Genomic DNA, 23738 nt, shown 5'->3' on the forward strand with positions numbered 1-23738 from the left:
CAAAGAGTCACCTGTAGATGCTCGTGGAGAGACATGAGGTCAACATGGTGCGAGTGTGCCGACGCTTCAAAACCACATTGAAGATGATTGATTTAATGGTTTTGCTGGTTACCAGTGCTCCAGCTTCTTTGCAAATCAAATCATTAAGTGAAAAAAAAAGCCAATTATGCAATGTTAAAACTGCATTCATACGGCAAATTGACAGATGAAATAAAAATCTGAGGAAATGTACAGCTGCTGACGAATGTATCTGTTTTTATTTGCCCTTTCTTTACAACACGGCGGCTTGGACACGGCGACAGAGAGAAATCAATAAATATATATATTTTTTAAGTATAAAGGAAAATATAATACATCTAACATGCTCAATCACACACTCACCCGCAGGCACTTGAAAAGAGACGGACACATAAAGACATAAGGCTGCATTGGCTGCAGTAGACGTGGGACATATGGCTCACAGCTGCAGCGTAATCAGAGACTGTGTTACAGCCGTCCGCATCAACACCTGAGCTACGCCGGTGGATACTGATGATGTGCCGTCCCTCATTTATCCCACGCACGGCTCCTCGCCGCGCGTGAGACACATTCATCAACGATATTTGCAGTTAGTTCCGTTTTAGTTTATTTGCCTATTTAAGTTGAATTAAATTGATTATAGTTCATAAGTACCGTCAGAATATTCAAATAACTGCAGAAAGAATATATTTTAGTGCTTCGTGCTACAGTTTTCTTGCAAAACAAGATCATTATTTGAAGAAGTAATCGCTAATGTTACAAGCTGCCGCTACACAGAGCATTTTCAGGATGCGATCGCTTGGTTTTATGTTAAATGTCTCAATCTATTAAAAAAAATAAAATAAAAATGTGAACACGTTCTTGGAATAAATCTCTTCGTGGCAGTAGAGATACTTCTGAGTTGATTTTTGATGATTTGAGGGAATTTCATCGCTGGTTCTGGAGCCCACCCTCAGGCAAAAATCACCCTGGGACTTGACTTTGACCTGCAGGACATTAACCTCATACTGAGTACGCTCCCCGGTGTGGAGCTCGAGGTCAAAGAGTCATGACAGGTCAAAGTCTTCAGGGGGCTTCATTTGTTCAGATCCATTGCTCGTCTTCCCAGACCAAGCTTCTTTCAGAGAGGCAGTAGGCCTGATCCAGAACGCTTCACCCAGATCCTGGGACTCACCTGGTCCCTCTAGCTCAGCTCAGCTCAGCTCAGCTCGGTTCGGGTTAGACTTCCATCAGTGTCCCCTGGCGCTGTGTCCGGGCTCAGGGGACGAGGGTAAGGAGGTGGGGGGAGGAGTCGGGTGGGCACTGAGGGAGAGGGGGAGGTGGACGGAGGATCCCTGCTGGAAGGTGGGAAGAGGAGGGAGCAGTCGCTCCACTTGTCTACGCATGGTCCTCTCCTCCTCCAGCTGCCGACGCAACCGCTTATTCTCCCTGCTGAGGGAGTTTAACTGGAGAGAGAAAGAAAGAGACGTATTCACAGAGGAAGGCATGTACACAAAAGAGAGTACAAACTATTTATACTAGTATAAAATTGTTTTGAACGACCTTCCTGTGTGATCCCGGAACAGACTGAGGGGCGATTCTTGGCGAAGATCGAAGGAAGCTTAAACATCACACTTGTTTGGTTCAATCAACCCAATTGCAGAACTTAATTTGAAGTTACCGATAAATATCAACCATCAAAAAGTCAACAGCTATCAAGTTGATGAAGTAGCTGACATCCCATTATGTGCTTAATTCATCTTTCACAGTTACTTTCATGCCTGTTGAAACAGAAATGCGAGTGGAAAATTGGGAGGGGGGGCTTCGGGAGAGTGTTGTCTTCACAGTTTGAAATGGTTGCAAGTCATGAGACGGTGTAAATTTCGACATGAAAACAACTGATTTGAGCGATCATTATAGGTCGATTTGACACAAAATCATCCGTGACACAAAACAAATCACACGTCGTCAGAACATGATTGGGCTCCCTGAAACACAATTACAGACCAGCTCAATTGAGGGTGTATTATTTTTTTGACAGGGACATTTGGGTAAGGGCAGGGAAGAGTTAAAAAGTGGCTGTTAATGCAAAAACAAAAAAAAGGAAAGAAATAAAAGCAATAAAGAAATGGCGTTTACATTTGTTGTACAGCATGGTAATGATATGCAAAATGTGCCAGACTGAAAATTGTAGATAAAAGAGAATAAAAGATTTGAAATCATGTATTTTTAGCTATGACCAAGGAAAATAAGGAATTAAAGGATGGAGAGACAAAGAGACATGTCGGGTAATGACAGTTGCACTCATCCACATCTGTTTTTCAGCGTGTGTGTGTGCGTGTGTGTGCTGCAGTTCAAGAATGATGTCACATCGACATGTCTGGCCATGTGTGTGTGTGTGTGCTTGTGTGCATGTGTTTGTGTGTGTTGGGGGATGGACACAAACGGAGATGAGACAGACACATTTCCGGATGGTTCTGCTAACATTACCCTTCCAGACACAGACACACACACACACACACACACACGCTGAATAGGCTACATCAGAGCAAATGTATTACATCCCATAACTAGAAATACCAAGGTTTTAGGCTTAACCCTCGAAGAGCCAACGACACGTCAATACATCAAAACTATCCCGAGAACTTGAACCGTATTTACTATCTTCAACGGGCAAACATCCTACAACCTGTTCATTTCATGTTATGCCAAAAGCAATAGAATTTCAAGATGAAAAACACTGAGGTTGACATTTACAATTAACCGCGTATTCAAGGAGACCTGTTTAATTTTCCTCGTCTTTGGTTGCTCTGGATGCTTTTCCTAATTGCAAAAAAGGGGGGGGTGAAATTAAAAATCACAGCTTGTCTCCTCAACCTTCACATATTGCGGTGAACTGGTGGGCATATGTTTGGATGACAAGGATGTGTGTAAGTGGGGGACAAAGAAACAAAGAGGCAGAGAGGCAGAGAGGGGGGGTAATGCTGGTGGATGAGTGTGTTTGCACTTTTTCATTTCAATTCAAGTATTTTAATACAAATTATGAAAATTACTGAGCTAGAAAAGCTGAATAGAGACAGCACACTGAATACATTCATTTTCGTATGCAAAAACTGTATTTTTTTTTTGGCTCTGCTGGTGTGGGATGATCAACAGTAAAAAAGAAATTTGGGAATACGATTCAGTAGTCCCTGCAGCTGCTTGAACCAGAGGGGCGACCGGAATATTACCTCACGTTTCCATCTTTGCATGAAACAACCCTGGACATTAGCTGACACTAAAGCACAATACTGCACCAGCTCGCCTGCTGCTAATCAAGCCTTGAAAGAACTTCAGTTTTTTTTTTCTCCTCTGATGTTCATCTTCATCACAATTGATGGGGGGAAAAAAAATCACTTAACTCAAATCTAATTTTGTGTGACATTTCAAAAGTTTGCATGAAATCCGCTTGACAGTCGGATGTAAATCATGTGTGCGTGCGCGTTGTGTATAGCTGGGGTTAATGTGTCGCCTGTGGGCGAGTGGGGGGAAAAGCATCAGCACTAAGCCAGTTTGTGACTATGGGTAAATGAGACCGATCCAAAGAAGAGACACGGACCTGATTTATAAGCTTTCACATACACACTGAGACGCACCACTCGGCTTCCTCGCCGACGTCTGTGTGCGAGTTCAAGTGCGAGTGTGTCCAGTGGACAGTGAAGGCAATAGCCTTGTGTAAATGAACTGCCTATCCTTCCCCGTGTGTGTGTGCGTAGGACGTCCGTGTTGGATCGATGTGTGTAATGATTCACACTGGAGATTAAGACGTGCTATTACACACCTGACCTGTTAAACAACACCTCTCTCTTCCTCCCTGTCGGCCTCTTCCTCGTCTTCCGCTCCACCTTCCTCTGCCTCATGCAGCTAAACCCATTTGCTTTTTTTTTTTTTTTCGCTGGAAAAAAACCCCAACATTAAAACTTCAACAAGTACCAGCTTTTGTCGTATCCCGTCAATCAGCGGGCCGTTCCGTAGACTAACAAAAGTCGGGTGAGCCGTTCCCCTGGCCCTGGAGTTCTGGAGAACTGAGGGGGCTGAGGAGGACTTTTGATTTGTCTCTCCTTTGGTGATTTGTTGACTCTTGTGAAGTTCAACACAGTTAAAAAAAAATAAATAAATGTCAGCTTCTTTCTTCAGAATATTCCTCTGTGTTTTTCCCCCCACATTGTTTCATCACAGCAGGCCATTTCCCTATGCTGTCACGGAGAGATCAGCGCGGCTGTATTGATATACATCCCTCTCTCAGTTTCATGAAAGGGAAATCATTTACCAGTGGAAAGAAACGTCACTGCTTTTTCCCCGATACGTTTTGTCCCCCCCCCACCACCCTCCTCCCCGCCACGCTGCCGACTTTTCACTTTTATCGTAGGAAGAGGAAATGGATGTCTGTGCGTGTCTGGTGTAAGTGCGCGCGTGTGTTTGAAGTTGGACGCATGAAAGCTTCCTCTTCTGTGTGAGCTCAACAGCAGGTGGGCTGGCGTGTGGGTGTGTGTTTGTATCTGTCGGGTAAAAGGACTGTCAGGACCTGGTATGGGTGTGCGTGTGTGTGTGTGTGTGTGTGTGTGTGTGTGTGTGTGTGTGTCGTACTTGTTGATTTAGCATTCCGATGGCCTCCAGGTTGCATCGCAGTCTAGTCTGCATGTCCTGGATCTTGCTGAGGTTTAGAGCCACACAATTCTGCTTTTCCATGCTGTAACACAAGCGTATGCACACAAACAAAGAGGGAATTCACTTTGACGCCTTTAAGGTAGATATTACTACCTGCAGAATATTAATAAAAACTTCATTTTCCAGCTGCTGCTTGAAACTGGCTCATGTAGTTCACCGTTAAAAGCATATTAAGTGTATACTTCTCCTGTCATGGTGAACTTTAGCAAACTCCAGTATTTTTGCACAATGAGACAAACCGGTTTCAATCAAATGCCCTCAAAATCTGGGCCATAAGAAGTTGCCGTACATCATCTTCATTATAACTTATTGCTAAACTCGGAGATGGGCGAGCTAATGAGTTTGAGAAATCATTAAATGATATATGAAAGTGCATATAAAACCGGGAGGAACACAAAAACAAAACGAACACAACCGCAGCCAGGGAACATTAGGAGTACAAGAAGCCATTGAAGATTTTAACTGTTTATTAAAAACGTTTTGGGAAATGACAAACAAATGTTGGGGTCTGCTATCTCCAGACCCAGGGCCGACTAAGGAATGTCTATTAAATTAATGACGGTGGATAATGGTGCTCTGTGCGGGCTGAAGAGCCTGCTGCCCCCGCTTTACGCTCTTTCTTTCATGCCCCAGTGAACCTGTCCAGTTAGCATTCGGAAAAAACCTTCTAAATACTTTATTGAAGACTTCTTAGCCCATTAAAGTACCACTGTACCTCCCGAATGTTAATTTTCTTGTAAAAGAGCGAGCCGGGATATTCTATCAGAGCAGTGGATGGAAAGACGGTCTCGCTTTGCTTCAGTTGAGAAGACGGCCGCGCTCATCGGAACGCTAATAAATGGCATTATTGTTCCTGCGGATGTGGTTGAGCTGACACACACACACACACACACACACACACACACACACACACACACACACACACACACACACACACACACACACACACACACACACACACACACACACACACACACACACTTCCTTATTAGCGATAACTTAAATCATTTAAGATCTCTGGAGACACTTGAGGGAGATGCTAATATGTGAACTGACGTTTTTGTCTGAAAAGTTTATGAGATTAATAAGTGGGACAATTCAGCTCTCATGTTTTTGTACCCATCCATAGTAAACCTCAACCAAGAGGCTAAAACACTGAATAAAACTAGGTAATACCATAATAATAATAACAAATTATAATATATTATATATATATTTTATAATATATAAATAAATAAAAGCATGTTCCCCCAAGAAACCTAATTTCCTGAGACTGACCTTCACAAACTGAACATAATTGCAACTGACCCTTTCGAATCTTTTAATTTCACACCATAATGATGATACAAAGAACATTAATAAGAAGAGATGCAGACATTTTCTTTGATGTTTTAAATTGTAAATGCCTTTTAGAAGATGAGTTTTCATTGCTGCTGTAGGGGGGGGGGGGGGGGGGGGGGGGGCATAAACTTTAAGCGCAAGCATAAAATCCAAAGCGCCACATTTCCACAGATTCCTCCCGTGATTTAAACTCCTTCCTTACATGGTAATGTGGTCTTCAGCAGATCATGAAACATCCCCGCCGCCGAGATGACGGCGTGAGATTTATGCAGCCGATGTGAGTCGACTGTGTAAACATGTGTTCCCGTGTTTACACGCAAACATGGGTGTGTGTAATTAGCGGCCTAACCCAATCAGTGTGTGTATAATTACAGTCATTAGAGTCACAGCCAAGCTGCCATGCTCTCTAAACCAGGCAATAAACTACTTGGCCCCGTCGTCGCTCCAATCGCGCTCTCATCTTTCTTATTTACTGCTCTCATCTCAAATTTAATGCAAGACTTGACTGTCTTCTCCCACACTCTCCCTTCTTATCTGCTCTCTCCCCGTTTCTCCGTCACTTTGGTCCTCTGTGTTTGTACACATCCTCCGCTGTGATCACTGGGCGCTCTTAATTGGAAGCACATTGTTAATGGTGCGACCGACGGAGCCTGATGCTTTATGAGCCCCCCCCCCCATACGGGTTGTGTCAGACAGTCACAGCAAAACACATCAATCCCTGCTTCCACCACTTAGTGCATTGCTACGTGCACTGTCATTTTAAGGTTTTCAGATATTATTTCAGACCATTTGAGGTGAAATGTGAACGGATCGTTTAATACATTTGAGACCGGAGTGTCGTTTTGGTTGAGAAACGCAGTGATCTCCGCTCTGCGTTACATGCCTTCGAGATCTCACAACGCACCTACAGTAGTACATTGCTTTATCGCACAGATGCATTTTTTGCGTTGTAAGGGCTGTTGTCGGTGCTTTATTCTCACTCTTCACATTTAACGCTTCAGGAGGGACGGACGGGAAACGTAGCTCCTCTTGCAGTCACATTGAACAACATGATCAGACAGAACCAGGACCGCTACTTAACTGTTGAACAGTTTTATCCTTTTAGCTAATAAGAAGAGATGCTCCACAACTCCATCCCTGAATTTTGTGATATGCTCTTATTATGTGTCTAAAAGAACAGGGCCTAATTCTTTTGTCAATCTAAATGTATATCTTCTCCATTCCCTCACCTCTCCGTTTGGCTTTATTGCTACGAACCTGCTTCAACCATGTGAAGCCGTGACTCGTCAGCTGCTGTGGAACAGAAGGCCACGCGATCACAATACGTTTCTTTAATAAAGGCATACCTAATGACAAAACCTTCCACGCCGTGTTGATTGCTGCCAGTGATAGTGACAGTGGAGCGACACAGAAGATATCCCCCTTTTGCCACCGGTAATGAGATTTAGACACTCAATGTATATGGCAACCATGCAAATATCATGACACATCTGTTGCCTTATGGATGTATGATTTTTCATACATAAGGCATTTCAGGTAGGTGTGTGTGTGGGAGGAGGGGGGGGGGGGGGTGTACAATAATGAAATGAAATAAATTAGGAACCCTCAGAATAAAGAATAGAGAAATGGATGAGGAGACACTATGGAAGAGGCTTTCATTCACTGTTTTTATCTCATTCCATGTTATTATATTCGCTCAATCAAAACCCCTCTTATGCATACATCCATATGAACTGCCTCTCTCGCTCCGTCTCCCCCTCTCTCTCTAGCTCATTCGCAATTATGAGGGAAAGACAAAGAAAAGCGATTCATCTTTCTGTCGCGGCCCCTTAATGATATCATTAAAATGACTGACAGCTTTGAATAGCAATGGAAACCGACTCCAGTCAAAACAAATCTGATCCGTTTTGGAAACAGAGCCTGGTGGTTCGTTAGGGGAGGGTTGCAACATGAGCCTGTGCATGTGTGTAAAAAAACGGGGTGGGGTGGGTGAAGGGTGGGAGGTGTGAGGGGGGGGGTTGTTAATGAGGGAGACCTCAGGGGGTCACACTGGGAGTAAGGGGAGGACTGCTGCAGGCAGGTGCCCCCCACAAACACCCTCTCCCACACACACACACACTCTCACTTCCATCCCACACCCAATCCCATCTGTGACACATTCATTTTAATTGCCGTAATGAACATAACAAATATATCTCCTCTCTATTGATGAATGCTATTTGACAGCCATGGGGGTGGCAAGCAGGAGAGGATGGGCCCTTGATTGGAGTGTAATCATTGTTAAAGGCCCAGCATGAATAACGGATTCAGATTGAAGAAGAGACACACACACACACACACACACACATACATTAAATGCATACATATATTCACACATGGGGAAACACAGGTTGCTCGGCCCACGGGGGTGTTTCATTCACAACTTGGCACTGCTGTTATTAACATCATCAGCTTTGTTCGGGCTAGATTGTGTGTGAAAGAGTGAAACGTGGTGGGCAACGCTTTTGTTGGATGTGAACTCTGATCAGCTGGTGGAGGCACACACATGCACGCTCATATGTGTCTCTCTCTCTCTCACACACACACACACACACACACACAGACACACACACACACACACACACACACACACAGCGATGACTCACGTTCTCTCGTCTCGCTGGATGCCCTGGTCTCGGATCTGGGCCTGCAAACAATTATAAAATGAAAAACAAACCTGTTTGTGATCGACTCTCTCTCTCTCTCTCTCTCTCTCTCTCTCTCTCTCTCTCTCTCTCTCTCTCTCTCTCTCTCTCTCTCTCTCCTTGCATTTCATTGCGTTTCCACTTTTGCACTTGTTCACCTTGAAGCGTTCCGTGTCTCTCTCCTTCTCATCTGCCACCTCTTTCAGTCGCTTTACCTCCGCCTTCAATGTGTCATTAGCGCACTGAAGATGTCTGACGAAGGCAGGGAGATGCAAAGTTAAACAGAGAAACACACATAGAGGCAGAGAGAGAGAGAGAGAGAGAGAGAGAGAGAGAGAGAGAGAGAGAGAGAGAGAGAGAGAGAGAGACACCCACTATCATCAAGAGACTCTTGTTAACACGGCAGACAAAATATTCTGCCACACAACGACGATGGTGTCGGTGTTTTTCTCTGCTTCCAGAACAGCCTTTAACTAGCGGTTCAGGCATTATCTCTGACACACACACACACACACACACACACACACACACACACACACACACACACACACACACACGTATCATGACCCATTATAATGAAACACTATATTCCTACAGACATTTATCACTAACCCCTGTGGCTAGTCATTTCAGTATTTTGTGATGCCACCGACTCTCGGTAGCCAGAACCATTAAAATGTGTTGTTATTCAGGTATTTATTGTACTACTGTACTACACATCAGAAGCATGAAACAGTTTAATTTGATGGGAGGAGCAGTAGAAATATCACATTTCTGGGAGGGTATAAGGAAGATGTATTCTGCTCTTACTTGGCTGACGCGTGTGTGTGTGTGTGTGTGTGTGTGTGTGTGTGTGTGTGAGTGTGTGTGTGTGAGTTGGGCTACTTGTTTTATGCTATTCAACAATAAAGAACAATTAGATCTTCCCACTACTGTAGACAGGGAAAAAGGAGAGCGCAGCTTTAGATGATCCCCTTGAGTATGAACATATCAGAACGGTCATATTTCAATATGTTTGGTCTAATAAATAGTATAATGTTTATAAGACAACTGAATCCACTTGTGATGGTTCGACCTATTCTTGGAAATCATATAAATATAAGGATTTAAAGTGGCAGTCCGTAAGATTTGAGAGTAAGATTTGTAAGTACCTTTAGTGCATTAATTAACAGTAGAGAGATAGATCTCTCGCTTACAAAGGAATTCAGGAGCGCACCTCAAGATTAATAGCCTAAGGACAGCTAGGGGGCGCTACAGTAACTTAAAAGACAATTAAATAGATGCAAATGTTACGGACTGCCACTTTAAGTCCAAAATAAATAGATTCAAAATGTTTTAATATAATGCAAATTTCTCTTTATACTTCTATTCATAATTCATGTAGGCTACCAGGTAGAGAGCACAGTGGACACTTTAGTTAATCACGACATAACGTGCAGATTTATTCCCCATCCATCGACAAATCAGTTGGTTTCAGTGCAGGCAGTTGTTTTTCAGGTGTAGAGAGCACTGCTACAGGTTACCACAACAAAAACACAAAAACAACACACACACACACACACACACACACAAACACACACACACACACACACACACACACACACACACACACACACACACACACACACACACACACACACACACACACACACACACACACACACACACACACAGTGAGTTAAGAGAGAATAAGAGGAAAAAACAGACTGAGACGGCTGTGGCGCTGCTGGGCGGTGTTGAGGGAAACACCGCAGGGGGGAATATGAATATGTCAAGCCTGTGTGTGTGTGTGTGTGTGTTGTGTGTGTGTGTGTGTGTGTGTGTGTGTGTGTGTGTGTGTGTGTGTGTGTGTGTGAGTCATGATGATGCAGATATGCAGAATGACCGTCAGGTGCGAGCATGTCAGAGAGTCCACCTGAATCACTCCACCACATGCACACAAACACATACGATATGATAAAACTCACATGCAACACAATGGCAAAGTCCTCTGGTTGGAACGGTGACCTAGTTTGCAAGCCTAGCGGTTAGCCATCTTTAGTAAACGATCATACCGAAACAAGATGAAGACACGCACAGAAAGGCCATCACACAAGCATGATACACACTCACTCTTTCTCTTCAGTGACGATGAGCAGCACCTTGTTTTGGGCCTTCATCTGGGCTGAGAGGTTCTCGTTGGAAATCCTGAAACGAGAAGGAAGACTTTCAAAATGTAACCTACCAAAAAACGACACTCATTCAGTGGTCAGGGTGAGCAATCACAGAGTAACTGTGGTCGTACTTTTGTTCAGTAATCCAACGGTTGACATTAATCATGACAAGCTGGCTCTCATGGCGAAGGTTTGCATTGTCAGACTGCATCGCCTCCATCTTCGACCGGAGTGTGTCCACCTAAAATACACAGACAAATATTATCACAACGTCAGCTCAGCTGTCATGCAACAATTTACAATAAGTATATTTTTTTGTGTTATTTTCCCTCGACTTGGTTATTTCCCTAATTTTAGATAAACATCTATTCTCTGACTGGATTCATGAAGGGAACTAGAAGACCAACATTTATTGCTTGTGATTTTTATGTACTTTAGTTGAACCAGATGTCCGTCCGTCCATTAGCTGTAACCACTTATGCTTGGGGGGGGGGGGGGGGGGGCAGAGTGGTCGTCGCCAGTCTATCACAGGGCTGACACCCAGAGCGATCCATTCACGCTCACGTTTACACGAGCGATTAAGAGTCATAGATTAACCTAACGTGCATGTCTTTGGACTGTGGGAGGAACCTGGAGAACCCGGAGAGAACCCACGCTTTCATGGGGAGAACTTGGAAACTGCACACAGATGGCTGCTAACCACTACACTGCCACACAACCCGAAACCAGATTTTTACAGATTAGGGGAAGTAATAACTTCTAACACTGGGTTTTTCACATAGATGGGTATAAGTATCTCTCACACTCTTAAAGGTGTGAAATAGAAAAAAAAAACCGAGGTGGGGTAAGTGAGGCTCTAATAGATGGGAAGCAATGACAGGGTGAGAATAAAAGTCAAAAATAGAGCCTAATGGCAACACAAGAGAAATGAACTAGGTAATGGAGAATAATGGGGGCATTTACAGACAGGTATAAAAGCAGGGTGAGGTATTAAGCAGGTGCAAAGGGGGGAAGACGGAGGATGGGGGGGGGGAGCAGAGGCAGACTGAAGAAGAGATTGGAGAGAAGAGACTGGTAAAGGGTGAAAACAGGGATGGGATGGCACTGGCCAAACTGCTGACTTTTTCATTCTGCTTATCAGTCAGGACCTTTTCCAGGCCTAAACTATTGGGACCCTGACACATTACCCTTATCGCCATGGAAACACCTTGATATACCATACTATCCTCCAACAAAGACTTGGGCAAACGTGAAAAAAAAAAAAAAGTTTCCAAAATGTGAGCCATGATTTAAGAATCCCAAAATGTCATATGATTAACCCAAAAATATCAACTGCTGTGTGCATGTGTGTGTGTGGTGACTCCCAAAAATATGCCAAAAATGTTTTCCGGTTGATGTTAATCTGGAAAAACCTGTGTTAAATGTAACACAGAGAGAAGACACCTCGCAATTAGCATGTGGGAGTATATGTACTGCATTACAAAGCAAGTATGTGCACGCCAGCATGTTTGATGACATGGTGTGTCAGAGGTGATTGTAAGTAAAGTCAGGTCAGAGAAACATCTAACCCGGGCCACAATGATGTGAGATAATGAAGGCACAGTTTGAGAATGATCCTTCAACCACACAAATGAATAGGCCGCCTTAGATATGGAAGGACGTTGTGAAGATGATCATCAATGATGAAGAATTACAGTTTTAATTACAATCAGATCAAGGGAGGGCAAGCTGCATTTTTTTTCTCTCACAAAGCAATGAAGAAAAAGTGAGGGAATGATGAAAGTACATCAAAGCAAGTCATTCAATTCTGAAACGCAAACACAGTCAGGGCATCGATTGTAATCACATTTATCGACGATGGAATACATATTGTGGACGGACACGTCTTCATGTGAAGGAAGTCCTGCTGCCGGACCTGGACCCACACGTTAATACCCCAGCAGTAATTAAACCATCAAAAGCTCAAAACGCAGCCTCACAATGCGTCCGAGCAGACGGCACACACCGGCGGGATGTGTGGCGTAATGACAGTAATTACCTGTGGTCTCACATTAACATCTCCCTCCTGACCGTCTGACTGGCTCGGCGGGCGGAGGGATGTAAATCGCAGCACAAGTCTGATGTTGTGATTAGAACTAAATTACGCGCCATCACTCTGTTTCCACCGGTGTCAAGGGAGGCAGCGAAAGGGTGTGTGTGTGTGTGAGAGAGAGAGAGGGGCCGACATTTACAGAAAAAGGCACAATGGAGGTGCAATTGCAAGCAGGGGGAGGAGTAAAGTAGCACACCTGCTTAACATTTAGATTGGTTTTGTTGCACAAATATTTTAGCAGATGATGGGGGGCTAAAAGGGGCAACAGAATGCATTTGGGGACGCGCACATAACCAAGTTGGGCGACACTACTGTTTCTTTCAGCTCTGTGCTGGAGAACCAGAGTTGACCACCTGGTGAAGGATTTGGGATCAGCTGCCGCAACAGTATTTATCATTTTGATGGCTTACTCTCTCGAAATAAGACTGTCCCGTCCACAGCGCACACTTTCCCGTTGACAATAGAAAACCAGATGGAATTTGTGCAATCTTTTTCAGATCTTCTGCGTCTGAATGAACTTTTTTCATGACAAACCACAAAGCCAAACATTGTTGGGTCTTTAATGGATTTTCCGTCTTTTCTATTCTCCGCGGTGCTGTGGACTAGTATCGCATTGCACATTAGCTGTCCGGGACAAAAGTGTATTTTCACTAAAACAGACGGAGCTGTCCAAGGTCGCGGGATAAACATCATTCAAAGTTAACTTTTTTTCGCCATAAAAGAGAGGAATATGAAGATTGGGGCTTGGGATGGGAATCAGAAACAGACAGTCTGGTTGTTGCTTCCATCACCATCAAACCCGCCAGAGCTGAATACGAGCCATTACTCCGTTCCACTCAGCTCATCAGAGCACATCCTCTCATCAAATTAATGAACACATTTATTGTTAAACACGTTTTTTATAAAACATTCATTCATTCTGTCTAATTAAAAGACCCAACAGGCCTGACATCACTTAAATATGCATACTTATCACTCACAGGGTCTGAATTAAAGATCCACAGGCGTGTGTGTGTGTGTGTGTACACTGTATGTGTGCATGTGCTGGTACGGTGGTGCATGGAGAGAATGAGGTTCCCTAAGCAGGTCTTCTCACTCTAGGCTTAATGGTGATAATCATGGCGTGACCCAACATTAAGACCATGTGTGCGTATGTTTATGTGTCCCCACTCTCCCTAATGGTGACGATGATGACATGTTCTCCATTAGACTAGTCAGTGGGCCACAGCAGATCTAGCATATTAATGATGCTGATGATGGCTTCTTTAATTACCTTCGTCTGCTGCCGCATGGCCTCACTCTGTTCCCCGACTCCTTTCATCACAAACTCTCCTACGCATGCTGCTGGGTTGTTTATCAGTGGCTGCCATTATTGAAGTCCCCTATTTTGCATCCTGCCTGCACGGGTGTAACTACATTATCGGGCTTGGTGGAAGTTTCTCACCCACTTCCCAGCTCGATGCAGTCCCCCCATCCCGTAAATATTGTTTTAAATAGTTTAGTTTCCATATTAAATCAAAATATTGCCAATTTTAGACAGAATTTAGGTATTTATTATTGCATTTTATATCTTGCAAGGACGTTTGTTGTAGATAATGTTTAACTTTTGAGAACTTTCTTCAAGTTTCTGTAAGGGGAGGTTTGGTAGTAAAATAACTTTAAAAATGTATTAATGTGAGGTAAAAAGGTATTTCTTGTGTCAGCACCATTTCAAACATTACCAAATTCAGATTTCATACTACACAGATTATGCATTCATTCGAATTAGGTTGCAGCAAAGATGCAAATAGCGTCGTGCAGCTTCCACGGCTGCTACATTTCTTAGCCTCCAACAATAGAAAGACATAAATGTGTCCTGGATGTGAGGGATTCCCATTGGGCAGACCTTCCAGTGTTTAGTTGTCCAGGTGACCGACCTGCGACGGTGCTCAGCTGACAGGAGCAGCACAAAAGAACAATTTTAGGTTTTTATTGTTGCTGCATTGTTTAGTGATGAGCTGATGCAGCGAGATTTGGGAAAAACACTGCCTGTTGTTATTTTTTCAGCGCCTTAATAGCATGTTGGAAAATAAAAATAATGTATAGCGGTGGGAGGCATTTATTTATTATTTTCTCTTACATTATTGATTTGCAGGAAACAATTTCTGCACACACAAAAAAAAGTGCCAAGGCCAATCTCTTTTTAGAGGCCCTCATTTTACTTTACAGATACAGTGAATCAGCCAAAACCTCATCCAGCAATGCTGGGTTATCAATGAACTAGTGAACTATTCACTTGTATGTTAAAAAAAGGATGCTGCTGTGGGAAACTGTTAAATTCAAAAGAAAACCTACTTTCATAAGTTTCAATTTTTATGTTATTAATCATATCAATTTTAGCTTGCTAGTTTTCATTCTTTGGTTCTGAGACCAATCGTGACTTTGAATAGGGTGGTATTATAAAGCTCTTTTGGAATCTGTGAAGAGGATTTTTAGGAGGGGAAAACCTTGCAGTTGAGGTGAGACGATTGAATCTTTAGCCTTGAGTAATTACAATCATCACTTACTTACTTTTATAAATAAGAAGCTGCTGGATGAGTGGCATTTGTGATTTGTAAAGACTCATTTTGACTCGTTAAACAACTTTCTTTCACCAAGGTCACAAACACAGTTACAAGAAAGTGAAGAGTCTCAACTTTGACTAACTGATATGAATTTGCCCCAGTTTCTTGTAAAAACTAACAAGGTGAAAACAGAGTTTAAGCATTGGAGACCAAAAGGTTTTATTTATCTGTTTTTTCCCCCTAAAACTTCTTCTATTAAACTTGTAATCATATAATACGTGAGCTGAGAATGACAGATACGCTTGTGCCATTCATTCAACAATTGGATCATATAACGGCGACTGAAGGGATGATAATTGTATTATTCTGATACGGAAGGGGATTTTTAACTGACAAACATGTTGGTGATCACTAGAATCTATGCCCTCCTGTGATTTTGTGGTTTATGTAGGTTAATAAAGTTCGACTGCTGCCAGACTTTCCCGTACAGATGAGTGCCTTTCTGAAGCAAGCACAAGACAATGATTTGGAAAGGCTAAACACCAACAGATAACCTTCGCATCGAAGCAGCCATTCTTTGTTCCATCAAAACATAATGTGGGTTATGTAAATTATTTCATCAATCTTTTTTCAATACATTGAATTTAATAATTGCTGGCTGTGTGTGGGTGTGTGAGGGAGAGTTACAGAGCTGTGGAAGAGAAGGTCGACCATCGCAGGCAATGTTTCTATAAGATAGTAATTTCAGCAACTTGAATGTCATCGTTATGAATGAAGCTTCAAACTATTCGTTACACCCCTGGGTATGTATATGATGTGGACTTTCATATTAAAGATAAGATAATAGACGAAGGTTAAACGGAACATGACACTGTGAAAACGTTGCACTAAGCACAGACTTTTAAAGGGAGCTGGATTATATATATATTAATTACATATTTGAATAGAGGAAACGTTGCTCTCAAATAGACCGTTTTTTAATAAAAAGTTCACACTCTTATAAATGTTTATTCATGTAACTTTAACTATATTCCTTGCAAAGAGCTTAAAGCTTCTATTATTTCAAAGCTGCGTTAGACGCCTGATGGCGATCGGATCCCCTATATGAAAATAATAAGGGTGAGAAAAATCCCTTAAATATCCATCCATGCACAGAAACACGGACACACGGCGTTCTTTGGTTGAGAGAGGCAGTGTGACCGCTCAGCGCGACACAGAAAGTTATGGAGACAACACGGTGTGTGCTGTACTGTCTGTCCCATCCCACAGACAAATTACACGACTGTGGCTTAATGAGCTGTGTTTGAGGGTGATGGGACACAAGGACACGCACACACGCACACGCACACACACACACACACACCTGCATGAAGGCCATTCCATGGTTAAACAGTCAGAGAATTGGACCACTTCTCTTTATTCATCAACTAAACAAATGAGCTTCATTTGTCTGTCCTCTGTGTGTGTGTGTGTGTGTGTGTAGAAAGCGGTGATACAGTGCGGGTAATTCTGAGCTAATTAGGCCAGGCTGGTGGCTTCTATCAGGTATAATGAGTGAGATCAATGAACGGATAACAGACAAACTCTCTCTAGCATCACCACAATGAACATACTACACACGTGTGGGTTCACCCGCACATCTCAAAATAAAAATCGTATCCGTGTTTGACACCTGCAAGTGTGTCAAAAAACGATTAGATAACGGCAACGTTAGGAAGCTAAATCACTGTCTATCACTGCTGGAGTGCTGAAGGAAATAGAGGAAAAAACCTGGAGCGAATTACATTCTGGCTCTGCCCACCTCCATGTCCGACTGCAGCGCCGAGTAAAACTGCTCCTCGGAGCTTTTTGTGATTCAGTACGTCTTGCTCAAGGATACTAAAGCGGCGACCGGGCCTCGTCTCTCTAATCACTAGGCAGGCACCCCACTGACTTGGAATGATTAAAAGCTACTGTCTAATTGTACGTCTATAGGATGACATCAATAGTTGTAAAAAGTTTATGGGGATGGAAACACGCTCATAAACTTCTGCTATCTGAAAACTTCCCTGCAAATTCTCATTAACGCTCTTTAAGATGTTTGACTCCATGCTAAGAGAAGTTGAGGTAAACACACTAATGACTACACTAATGTGTGTGTGTGTTTGTGTGTGTGTGTGTGTGTGTGTGTGTGTGTGTGTGTGTGTGTGTGGCAGAGAGTAAGGAAAAGGGAAAGACGAGATAGGGGTGATGTGATCAGTTAAAAACATGCCTCATGTTTACCACGACTCATATTTGAACTGGACTCATGCAGGGGGACAGGATCAAGTGAGGTGTGTGTGTGTGTGTGTGTGTGTGTGTATCTGCATGCATGCTGAGCGGCCAAAATTGACTGGCAGATATCACATGATTCCCTTTCTTCATATCAGAAGAGAGACATTAAACAGAAAACTGGAAAAAAACAAACAAGACTTTGTATGTAATACACAAATCACGTACACACGCATATAAAACACTGTGCACACACACACACACACACACACACACACACACACACACACACACACACACACACACACACAAACACACACACACACACACACACACACACATACTCACACACACACACACACACACACACACACACACACACACAGAAAGACAGAGCTATCGGAGGTTCAGCTACTGTGCACCGAGGCAATTTGTAATATAGATTTCCTCTATAGGCCACTGTAGTGTACCATTTACCATTTCAAACCCTTTGATTTTTTTCACCAGCGGATAATTCATCTTCTGCTGGTCAATAACAGAGATTGGGACCTAATGAAGGAGTCATAGTCAGAAGGGCCATCACACTGGTGTTTAAACACTGTTTGGAGTCAAATTCATTGAAAAGCTCATCTGTTGTTGAAATGATAGAAGGCAGCAAGCATGCAAAACGATTCAGAGTTTTGCCGATTCCGTTTTTGTACAACTATAAGTGACGGCGAGGCTCCAGACTTTTTTTTTTCCACCCTGGGAAATGTGGAAAAATAATTTCAACTGTCCTAAAGTCAGTTTAATCTGTCAAAAAAGACTTATTGTTATATTTTACTTGTTGTTATTGTCATATATACAGTATATATGGGGATTATTTGCCAAAACCCACAAGTGAAATCATCAGTAAATCATTGTTTTAATTTAAATATGGCAAACACTTTGACATGAGTAGTTTTAAATGTACTGTAAGATGTTTAGACCAAGTTAAACAGGTCAGCATTCCCTCGCCAGCTGCTTCAAACAATTTAATTTATTATATTTCTTGGCAAAAAAAAAAAATGCGCTCAAGTAGAGTGCAGATCTCAGCGAGGTGTATCTCCATCTCCCCTCAAAACAACGAAGAGTTGAAACTCCTCCCGGCTCCCTTACAGTTATTTAATCATCTCGTCGTGGGACTAACCTTAGTAGCGTATAACATGTCAGATATGGAATTAATCTGCAGATTCTCTTGTTCAAAAGGAGACACATTCTCTATGGATGTCAGGGCCATGACAAGGCCCAAATGTGGCTGGTAACATACTAGGTAAGGCTTGGTTTTAGCCGAGCCGATAGCCTGAGAGCCTGAGTTTTTCTGCTGAAGAAAAAAAAAAAATCTCACATAATCTCCAGAGAACCAGAAGAGAATCAGGAGAGCAGTTTACGCCCGTTTCCAGTCTTTGTGTTGAACTAAGCTGCTACTAAACACAAGAGTGGTGTCGATCTTCTCACTTAACTATTGGCCAGAAAGAAAACACATTTGTCAAAATATGAAACTATTTACTTAAGAAAATAGTACAATAATCAGAAACGATTCAGAAGTGTTAGCGTAAGGCTGGGCGAAACTGTGGAACACAGTTCATTGTTTTGAACATATTTTACATATATATATATATTCTTGCCATACAGTTATATATATATATATATATATATATATATATATATATATATATATATATATCCATATTGGAAATAAATATATCCTTATTCATATTGTGGCATTGCAACCATATTAACAAGTCTTGACAGATGTGTGACTAACTCTGACATGTCCTGCTGTATGTTTGATCACAAACTGCACAACAGAGAAAGGGCCGCTCACACAGCAAAGGCAGAGATGAAAGGATCTTCAACAGTTGAGAAATAGATTAAGAAGTCATCACGAGCACTGGCTTGGCTACTGACTGACCAATCAACTGGCCTAAGTCAGTGTCTTACTGGCCCTGGGCAATCACTATTGTCCAACACCAAAACCTGGTGCACTCATGTTAAGAGAAAAAAGGAGAACTGTGCTATGTGGGCTGCATTATTCACAAGGAGAGAGTGAAAAAAAGAGTACGGTGAGGAAGAGCGAGTGAAAGAGAAAGAAGTGGAGAGACACGGAAACGAGTATGAAAAGAAAGAGTGAGAAAAGAGAGGCACGGAGAACAGGAGAACGCAGAGATAAAAATAAAGAAACGGTGGCAAAGGGAGGAAGAAAAAGGAGCACGAATACGAAACAAAATGTAAAATCAAGATCCAAGAGAGCACTTCTGTGCACGGAAGCTTAGGATGGAATTCAAAGTTTGTCGAATCTAAATGAACATCAGTTCCCCGTACTGGCTTTACCCTTAATTATCCATTCTGCCTTTGTACATCGGCAGCTCAGCTCTGACAACCGCGCTCCCCTGAGACGCCCTCCCCCTCCGCTCCCAGCCAGAACATTAGGGAATATCAGGGAATATTACACCCAGGAATTAACGCTCCAAATCACCTTGCCAGGTTTAGGTCCCGCATACACCCCTCCTTCTCTTGGACAAGATAATCCGGGCTCTAGCACCGGATATATGCCACTAATCATCAAAAAGGTAAGGGGGGGGAAGGAGAGGAAGACCTTGGAGGGCATGGGAGGAGAAGAGAGGAGAGGAAAACTTCACATATGTATTAGTATGTTTATGGAATACAGAAGACCTGGCACAATTATTCATTTAGCCCATCCATGCAAGTACAAGTAGAGGTCACCTACAGAAATCAATTAGCTAACTGGCAGAGGGATTAGATGATTACATCTAAATTATATAAATTAGTACAGCTTTCAGAGAGACAAACACCTCACCGGCGTTGCGCTCCGAGTCAATTTCAACAAACAATCCAAATGATCTGCATCCTGTGTCACTCAGGGTTCTGCTGTGCATTTGTTTACCTGCTCCCCTGCCTCCCGTTTCGCTCGCTCCGCCTCGACTTTGTGATCGACAGCCTGCTGAAGATTCCTCCTGAGCTCTGCCACCTCCGTCTCCAGCCTCACAGCCATTGACCTGCACACACAACACAATTACGCTTGTCACTGTATTAGAATCCGGTTGATTAATAAAAGCACTGCCACTACATTTTAGTCACCTCGTTACCATAGATGCGTTTTTTTAAACTAAACTTTCACATTTTACACATTCATTATTACTTTGAATTTTTTTTAAAGAGAAACACATTTTAAGTATTTAATTTCAATACAAAGTTTCTTGAAAATCCACATCTGTGGGAGTGAAAATCATAGGCCCAGTACGTGTGTGTGTGTGTGTGTGTGTGTGTGTGTGTGTGTGAGAGAGAGAGAGAGAGTGTGTGTGTGTGTGTGTGTGTGTGTGTGTGTGTGTGTGTGTGTGTGTGTGTGTGTGTGTGTGTGTGTGTGTGTGTGTGTGTGTGTGTGTGGCAGCCGAGCTAAGGGAATGTGAAGGGGATCAATATGAGGGGGTCTATTCCTGCCACGCAACTGTGCGTCTGTGTGTATGTGAGTCAGTTAGTGTCTGCAAGTGTGTGTGTGTGTGTGTGTGTGTGTGTGTGTGTGTGTGTGTGTGTGTGTGTGTACACGTGTGCGAGTGAGGTTGTGTGTGCCAGCTGCCCTGGCTACAGCGAGATCAATACGACAAATGATTACCATTTCCACAAACGTCCCTCCACAGCCTCGCTCCGGCCGCTCAGCGAGCCTCAACACCCCCACCAACCTTCCCCGCGCACCGCACACACGGACCCAAACAAACCAACCCCCACTCTTGACCCGCACCTCGGCACATATAAAAATGAAAAATTACAAGTTGATGAATAATACAAATATTTGGGGCTTTTTACAAGCAAAAGTTTTGGGACAGTGAACCGAAGTTAGTATGTTATAGATTTTACACTTAAAACAAGAATGACTGTGCAGTGAAAGACCACAACGTCAGCATTTAACCACATTCCTTTTTTATTGGCATTTGTGTTAAATTGACAAATGCAAAAAAATGCAAAGAAATAATTCACAGTTCAATACGTACCCCTCTCCCTCGATACGTCATGATTATTTTTTTTTCAGTTAATGATTTATTCCATTGACTATCAAAAATATTGATCCATCACAAGTTACTAGATTACACTTTTTTAAGGCTGTAACAACAGTTTTTTATTACGGATTAATCTGCCCATAAATCTAATAATTTCATTTATTCAATGTAATAAAACTGTGAAAACTGTTCATCACAGTTTCCCAGAATCCAATGACATTTGTGCAAATCACATGGAGGAATTCAGTTCGGCTCAAATTGGTATTTTTTAAATATTTAATCGAAAGATAAAAGCTCAGTCCATCTAAAATAATAATTCACTTTTCAAATGATTAAAACAATAATTTATATATACATTCTAAAAATGTATCTAGATAAATTATAGCTAACCATCTGTCTCCACACGCAGATTCATTTACTCAATGTTCTCAGCACTGGTACGACTCGAGTAAGTCGTGGTAGTAGAGGCTGAAGCAGAGCGGCCAAAAACAAAAAAGGAAAGAAAATGCCTGATAGATTGGTCCACAGAGAGAACACATGATAGGATGAACAGAGTGGGAGAGAGAAAGGAAAGAAAGAGAGGAGGCATCCTGTGGAGAAAGGAGGGGATTTCCCACAGCACAGATGGAAGCCATTAGCATGGTGTTGTTGCTTAAAAACCTTTCATGTCTTTGCAGTTATTAGATAATACTGGGTTAACAGTAAACAGCATGATTCTGCAAATGGATATAATATGCAGACACAGCGATTGTTTTACCATTCACTACCTAAAATTGGTTTAAAGCAATAAAACGTAATCATTCAGAGTGTAACCTATAAAGTCTCCACGCCGGGAAATTGTCGGTTGAAGATGAAAATGTTCCACGGCTCAACTTAACCATGAAACTCCCTATAGGAGACCGTTGCAGTGAGGTCACGTCGGAGCCAAAGCCACAACCACAACTATGAGCGCGCAAACAGACGCGCACAAACACACGCTCCACTGGGTGATACATGCTCGCTGATGTCATCACCGCAGCTCTGGTGACACGCCGGGGTCACCCGGGGGTCTCGCCCCTGAACTCTGAACTCCGCGACCTAACATCTGCTTACCTACCGTGTCCCATCAATACACGCTTTGATATTTCGGTTGGACTCGCTCCACACACACGGGGCAGAAACGGTCGGTCAGTTTTTTTCAGTTGGGATTTCCAAATCTTCAGAAGTAATGTATGATAAGACGAGAAAGTCAGGCGTTCCGCTTCGTAGACTCTCTTAAACAATGCAAGTATTTAGAGCTTAGGGCTGTTCTGTTCAACACATGTTCAGTTATACAGCCTACTGTACGCCGCACGTAAAGAAGCTAAATGTTTTTGATTACCGAGTTTACACAGGGGACCATGGGAAATGGGATAAGAGAGGAAGCTTCTTTCCCTCTCTCCCTCTTTCCCTAGTTCTTACCTTATTTTCCCCTCTGCTAGCTTCCCCTCATTCAGGCACCCCTCCATCCGCCGCGCCTCCTCTGCACGGGCTGCCAACTCCTCCACTGAGCAGGGGGGAGAGAGAGAGGACAGACAGAGGCAGAAAGGTGTGAGATAAAGAGCAACAGTTCACTTCAGACGCTGTTGCTTAAGATTCATTAGAGGCATTCAAATGGACATATAACCGAGAAAAACACATTTTCCAATTGAGATATTATTTTTTGTTTGTTTTTTTTTGGTTAAAGAAAGAATAAAATATAAATGTGTGTGTGTACAGTACTTCAATGGTCCAGGTTAATAGAATGATTCACAAAACATGAATACATGATTATTGATTCTCATCGAGTTCAGCATGAGTGGGGAAATATGAACGGCGAGCCGCCTTCAAAGCATAAAGGCAGAGGCAGATAGGGTAGAAGTGAAAGTATTGCACTGCTCGCACTTAGACGAGGCAACGGCCCTTTTGTTGAGAGACAA

General features: G+C 42.7%; 1 protein-coding gene across 1 annotated transcript in view; it reads right to left on the reverse strand.

Annotated features, from left to right (window-relative positions):
* Positions 1 to 301: 301 nt before the first annotated feature.
* Positions 302 to 23738, reverse strand: part of LOC311028766 (uncharacterized protein) — a 69882-nt gene continuing 46445 nt past the window's right edge. The window contains exons 17-24 of the mRNA XM_084033529.1: positions 23242 to 23326; positions 20694 to 20805; positions 11014 to 11123; positions 10842 to 10916; positions 8888 to 8981; positions 8691 to 8731; positions 4624 to 4726; positions 302 to 1463 (exon numbers count right to left, since the gene is read on the reverse strand). Of these exons, the coding sequence (XP_083889655.1) occupies positions 1248 to 1463; positions 4624 to 4726; positions 8691 to 8731; positions 8888 to 8981; positions 10842 to 10916; positions 11014 to 11123; positions 20694 to 20805; positions 23242 to 23326 (836 nt within the window). The 3' untranslated portion in view covers positions 302 to 1247. The remainder of the gene's footprint in view (positions 1464 to 4623; positions 4727 to 8690; positions 8732 to 8887; positions 8982 to 10841; positions 10917 to 11013; positions 11124 to 20693; positions 20806 to 23241; positions 23327 to 23738) is intronic.

This window comes from Eutrigla gurnardus (genome assembly GCF_963514095.1).
Source record: "Eutrigla gurnardus genome assembly, chromosome: 18".
Taxonomy (NCBI): domain Eukaryota; kingdom Metazoa; phylum Chordata; class Actinopteri; order Perciformes; family Triglidae; genus Eutrigla; species Eutrigla gurnardus.